We start from the raw sequence: 6,878 nt of genomic DNA, 5'->3' as shown, positions 1-6,878 counted from the left end.
CCGATTGCTGAATCGCCCAAACGCAGTAAGAGCTGACTAATCACTGCCAACCTAAATAAAATTGCATTTGTTAAGGAATCCCAAATCTGTTATGGAGCGTAACTGTATTTTAAATTTAATTAAACGATTATACATTTTCACTAATACCTTAAAATAAGTTTGTCGCTATTAGATCTCAACATAAGTAGTGGATAGAGCATTTTTTAACTCTACATCTTTTTTAAAGTAAACATATGCATAAATTAATTCGGTACTCAACATTAGTATAGAAATAATAATTCCACCTACAAGAAATAAGTTTAAGCAAAACTAATTTTACAGAATCAATTTTAACTTACAAATCAACACAATGAAAGCTGCTAGAGCCCCTGATAAGGTTACTGGATATACAGTGTAAAATGATTGACAGGTAGGCTTTCTAATTTGTCGTCGGCGAAGGATTCGTTCCACGAAACCACTTTCCCGTGCCGAACACATTCTAAAATAAGGAGTTTTAAAAAATTAAATTTAAATGTTGTGAATGAAAAGTACTTACGCTACTCGGAAAAGTTCAGTATATTGGCTGTTTTTGTGCAATATCCAATTTAGCATTTCTACATCCATTAGGCCGGATACCTCGCGTAGATCACAAATTTCACTAGCATCAAATAATTCAGCAATCAAAGGATAGGCGTCCACTACCTCACAGTGAAATGCAAAACCACCTAATTTGATATATGGCACAGCTTCTTCAATATGTGCAAAAACTGATATTTTACCCAAAGATCTTGATGAGGACAATTTGGTTTTTATTAGTCTGGTTAAAGCTGGGTTTTTACTTTCCTTGAAAAAAATATAAATAGTATAATAACAGTTTGTTTAATGACAAGCTATAAGATAACTTACTCGAAATAATACTTTATAGTAACCAATGTCTTCAAAAGATATTGTAAGTGAGCTAGATGTTATATCATCAACAGTAGCTGGGCCTTTATCGGAAGAACTTAACAATCCACCAACCACAGAAGAAGTATAATAGTTATACATTACAAGTGAAAATAAAAATATTGTTATTACGACAAAACGCGATGGATGATCTTTTGGGATAGGGTCCAAGCCCTGTTGGCATAGAGCTGCAAACGTTTGCAAGACCCGTTCAGCCCAACTAGATTTGGTTTGAATTTTTAATGTGTAATATTTCTGGGGTTCAGATATGTTGTTGATTTTGAAATTATGATTTGTAGGACTCAATTTGCTGTTTATAATTTCAAATAGCACCCAAATTATGCTAAACACTGTTAGCGAAACAAGAATCAAAATCCAAACCGCTTTGCTAAAGGGAGCCAAGAAATTACCACTTTTTCCATGAGTATCTAAATCTGGAGTAAATCTATAAATAAATGCGGTTTCAAATTTCCAGCTCTGATGTATTATATCAAACTCCGCAAAACGGTTAATTCGATTGAATGCTCCAGATGCTGCAATGTCTGCCTCGTTTCGTTTAATAATTCCTAGAAGTCCAAGGCGAAATGTAGTGTTACCTAGTCTTCCAGCCCATCCTCTTGAGTTACGAAAATTAACAGAGAAATTAAAACGATCCCGTAAAAGTCCCAAAAGTTCATAGTGATATTTTATAAAGGCGGCCACTCCCGAATCTTTTGTTGGCCGCGAAAGTATAGCTTCGATTTGTTTAGTTGTAGTTATATCCTCTTTGTCAATCTACCATAAAAAAGAGAATAAACACAATCGATTAACTTCCGAACTAATACAGTCAAAAGTATCAAAATCTCTATATATGCTTCTTCTTTTATTGAGTTAGATTGAGAAAAAGAACAAAGTGGTGGTGGGGTGTGGGTTAGAGGAAGTGAAAGTTAGAGCAAGTGGTTCTGTGAATAGAGGGGTTGGCCTGTAAGTTACCGAAAGAAGAAGAAGAGAATATAATATAGAGATGAGGTCTTTTTTTTCGGTAATACTACTTCTACTGAGTTAGAAGGAGAAGAATAAGAGTGTTTGGGGGTTTGGTTTGCGTTAGAGGAAGAATTAAAAGATGAGGGGGTGTGTCTGTAAGTTAGCGAGAGAGGAAGAAGAGGCACAGAAAATAAAATATCGTTCGGAATGTCACTGCTGTACTTCTACTTCTAATAACATTACATTGGATTCAATTTTTTTTTGGCTAACAATTCGTTTTATATCATTCATTTTGGTATCAATGCAAAATTATAATGTGTTAATAATGTGCTGTGATCAGAAGAATGGTTGTGTGAGCGAGCGAACTGGGGCTGGCGCTCGAGCGAAGCGAGTGCGCAGGGAACTTGCCTCCTAGTATTTTTTACTACAAATAACACTATGCAACAAAAACAAAATTTTTTATCTGGAACGAAACCAATTATTTCTGATGTCTTAAACTTATATTTAAATAGTTGTGTATATAGTTGGAAATTCTTTTTCGTATTTATTAATAAATACATGTAATACATGTAAGCAGCAAAGGCAGAGGAATAACATAGAAGAGAAGAAGAGCAGCAGAAGAAGAGTAGTAAGAAGAGATTCGAAGCAGCTGGACGTATTGTTGAACAGCAGTAGAAGAAATTAGCCGATATCAAGCAGTTACAGAAAGCCCAATTATTCTTACAATTACCTGTGCACTGCGATTTAATATTAATAAAACTATATCTAAATAATATCTTACATTTGAAGGCTCAACCGGTCGCGTATTGCCAGCGTAATGAAAAACAAAATTTGTATAAAGCGAGACAGAAGAACAGTTGTGTGCAGAGGAAGCAAGACAGCACGTCATCGAAAAGAAGAACCGTGAACAAACGGTTTTTATACCCGTACTCAAAAAAGAGTTAAGGGGTATATTAGATTTGTGGTAAAAGTGGATGTGTGCAACGCAGAGAAGGAAACGTTTCCGACCCCATAAAGTATATATATTCTTGATCAGCATCAATAGCCGAGTCTATATAGCCATTGCCGTCTGTCCGTCCGTCTGTCCGACTGTCCGTCTGTCCGTCCGTCCGTCTTGATGAGCGCCTGGATCTCAGAGACTATAAGAGCTAGAGAAACCAAATTTGATTTCCAGACTCATGTGATATCACACTGCTACAAGTGTATTTCAAAATTTCGCCCCGCCCCCTTCCGCCCACACAAAGGACGAAAATCTGTGGCAGGCACAGTTTTAAAGATACGATAAAACTAAAAACGCAGTATCGTTGAGAACGCCCATATCTACCAGATTGCCGAATCTGAATCAGATCGGGTCATAATTATAGCCAGAATGAAGAAATTAATTTTCAGTTGCTTCCCCTCCCCCTCCCGACCTAGACAACGCAACTCATTTTCCTTCTCGCTCGCACACTCTGCCGCGTTCAGTGCGCGAGCAACCCCTAGCGGAGGAGATGTAGAATCTAAATGGTACTTGTACAAACTACATGTTAGATGTAGAATAGACATTGTAGATGAGATGTAGATAACAAATGTAGCAAAAAAATGTAAAATGTAAAATTTTTTTTTTAATTCTAAGAAATCATGCTCAAAAATGTATATAATGAATGAGTACGGGTATAAGTAGAGTCGCGTCCCCAGAAGCGACTCACACGTTCCTTCTCGTTCCAAGTAGGCATCCACTAAAATATTGCGCAGCAGAATTATAAAATAAAATAGAAGTGTACCACCAGCCGAGAATATGCAGCAAAACAAAGACCCAAAAGGATCAGGGGCAGGCGGGAATAATCGCCTAAACTACACAGGCAATGAAGCGATGAGTTCAACAGTCCTAGAAGAAAACACACTGACGCTCCAACAGCTGGTTTAACTTCTCTCGATGATAGCACTACCCGACAAAATCGAACTTTTTTTCCCTCCAAACCGACTTTTTCTGATAGATATGGGGCTTTAAATTTTTTTAAAGAATTATGGTTTTTTTTTATGCAGAACTTTTTTTGAAGAATTTTTTAGTCTACTATTTTTTTAAAGCTTTTTTTAGAGGTAGCGCTTGTTTTTTTCACATAACTCTAGTATCTTACGTCTGGTTGTAAATAACTTTTGAAAAGATAATTAAAACAGCTAGAAGTTAAGCCCAAACACTTTGTGATTTCAGTTTACCGTCCGGGAAATATAAAGCATTGAAATGCAAAAATGATGATTTTTGTGCGGTATTTTTTACGAAATTTTGACTTTAAAAACTCTGTCCTCTATTTTTTTGTGTATAGGTGCAGTAATTTGGCGTCGTTTAAGGTATCGCTCATTAAAATCTATGGAGAGACTTTGGAGCTAAAATTCGTTAACCAAACCTAAAAAATGAAAAATATGAACAAAAAATACCTTTTGGAAGGTTGCGTCATTTTTAACATTTTTTTAAATAATATGTCACTAAAAGTCCATTTCCTGCACTCCCACTTTGACTTTTTTCCGACAAACCTAGGCGACGTTAGTTATGAACACGGAGAGAGATTTGATCAACAATTTAAATCTATGGAACAACGTTATCAAGGTGTTTGGAATGAGAACATGATGGGCGACTATGTGTGGAATCTCATAAGGAAATCTGGTTCGAATACAAAAGGAAGACAGCCAGAAAACTTAAATTATTTAAAAAAATGTTAAAAAGCATTAGCAAACCAAATGTATCACTTATGTCTAAAAACTTGTAGCAACATAACACCAAATAAAAAAGTTTGTATATCCTTAGAATTGACTGAAAAGACTAAAAATTACTGATTGTTGTATGGGTTAAGGAATGCAATCCCATATCTCAGGTATTTCTACTTTGGTTTTATTGAAATATGATTAGGTAGACGCGACGAGATCCAATTTGTGTGGACCTGTACTTGTGAGAATATAAAGGAAACATTTGACCTGAATAGGTATCCTACCTCAGATAACGAAAAAAGGAACTGTCAACAACATTTCATACCAAAGGAACGCGATCAGGTACCAAATGTACAACCCTTTTTCGTTTGCTTTGTTCCCAGTTGTTGGCAGTTGGGCCCGCAACCTTCCAAAAGGTATTTTTTGTTAAATTTTTTAATTTTATAGGTTTGGTTAACGAATTTTAGCTCCAAAGTCTCTCCATAGATTTTAATGAGCGATACCTTAAACGACGCCAAATTAATGCACCTATACACAAAAAAACAGAGGACAGAGTTTTTAAAGTCAAAATTTCGTAAAAAATACCGCACAAAAATCATCATTTTTGCATTTCAATGCTTTATATTTCCCAGACGGTAAGCTGAAATCACAAAGTGTTTGGGCTTAACTTCTAGCTGTTTTAATTATCTTTTCAAAAGTTCTTTACAACAAGACGTAAGATACTAGAGTTATGTAAAAAAAACAAGCGCTACCTTTGAAAAAAGCTTAAAAAAAAATACCAGACTTCAAAAAGTCTTCAAAAAAGTTCTGCCATAGAAAAAAAAATATCATCAAACCATTTCTAAGCCCCAAACTTTAAGAAAAAGTTGGTTTTGTTCCTTGAGGAAAAATCGTGCGGGTAGTGTAGCACAAGGAAACAAAATTGAACTTTTTTTGTGTTGATTGAAAACTGATTGAAGTTGTTTTACTATATTGAGGTCGCTGATTTCAAATATGATCTCCATTTTTTTTCCATCAGATCGCGTTACAGGTATTAATAGTATTATTGAATTTTTTCCATCAACAAAAGTTCAAAGAGTTAAAACTTTACTCCTCATTCAGCGATTTTCAATATAATTATTTTGCAAAGCTAACAGTTACATTATTAACGAGAAGGAACGTGTGAGTCGCTTCTGGGGACGCGACTCTACTTATACCCGTACTCAGTCAGTATATACATTTTTAAACTTATGATTTTTTAGAATTTTAAAATAAAAACACAACACATTTTTACATTTTACATTTTTTTTACTACATCTGCTATCTACATCTACAATGTATATTCTACATCTAACATGTAGATTGTACATGTTCCATTTAGATTCTACATCTCCTCCGCTAGGGGTTGCTCGCGCAATGAACGCGGCAGAGTGTGCGAGCAAGAAGGAAAATGAGTTGCATGGTCGTTGGCAGGAGGGGGCAGGGGCAGCAACTGAAAATTAATTTCTTCATTCTGGCTATAATTATGATCCGATCTGATAAAGATTCGGCAATCTGATAGATATGGGCATTCTCTACGATACTGCGTTTTATCGTATCTTTAAAACTGTGCCTGCCACAGATTTTCGTCCTTTGTGTGGGCGGAAGGGGGCGGGGCGAAATTTTGAAATACACTTGTAGCAGTGTGATATCACATGAGTCTGGAAACCAAATTTGGTTTCTCTAGCTCTTATAGTCTCTGAGATCCAGGCGCTCATCAAGACGGACGGACGGACAGACGGACATGGCTATATCGACTCGGCTATTGATGCTGATCAAGAATATATATACTTTATGGGGTCGGAAACGTTTCCTTCTCTGCGTTGCACACATCCACTTTAACCACAAATCTAATATACCCCTTAACTCTTTTTTGAGTACGGGTATAAAAACCAAGTACAGGTTTGGATCAGCATCCCCAATTACCTTAAAAACAACATTCAGTTCTTAATCAACAAAACCATTGTTCCCTTGTGTAATTAGTGCTGATGAAATTGTCAAGAAAAACGATGCAAAGCTGGTAGTGGAAAACTTTGCCTAATTAGTCCAGAATTCAGTGGAGAAAATATGTCGGTACGGCAGTGGTTTAATAACTTCGAACTAAACGCTAAAGCATATGGACTTAACGACAAACAAAAATACGTACGAGTCCGAGCAAAAATGACCTGTACAGCTGCTCGTTTCCTCGATTCCACAGCAGTGTATGTACGGCCAGTTACGTCTCCAACTCATACAGGAGTTCGAGATTGATCGTTTATGCAGTGCCGAAATTCAAAATCAGTTGCAAATCC

At 36.2% G+C, this 6,878-nt stretch overlaps 1 protein-coding gene across 1 annotated transcript in view; it reads right to left on the bottom strand.

The window, feature by feature from the left end:
• Positions 1 to 6,878, bottom strand: part of LOC111076210 (ionotropic receptor 75a) — a 108,745-nt gene continuing 101,867 nt past the window's right edge. Inside the window, exons 3-6 of the mRNA XM_022369899.2 lie at positions 886 to 1,698; positions 536 to 822; positions 339 to 478; positions 1 to 284 (exon numbers count right to left, since the gene is read on the bottom strand). Of these exons, the coding sequence (XP_022225591.2) occupies positions 169 to 284; positions 339 to 478; positions 536 to 822; positions 886 to 1,698 (1,356 nt within the window). The 3' untranslated portion in view covers positions 1 to 168. The remainder of the gene's footprint in view (positions 285 to 338; positions 479 to 535; positions 823 to 885; positions 1,699 to 6,878) is intronic.

This window comes from Drosophila obscura, unplaced genomic scaffold (genome assembly GCF_018151105.1).
Source record: "Drosophila obscura isolate BZ-5 IFL unplaced genomic scaffold, ASM1815110v1 contig_137, whole genome shotgun sequence".
Lineage (NCBI taxonomy): Eukaryota > Metazoa > Arthropoda > Insecta > Diptera > Drosophilidae > Drosophila > Drosophila obscura.
The sequence above is the reverse complement of the archived record's forward strand: the minus strand, read 5'-3'. Positions and strand labels throughout refer to the sequence as shown.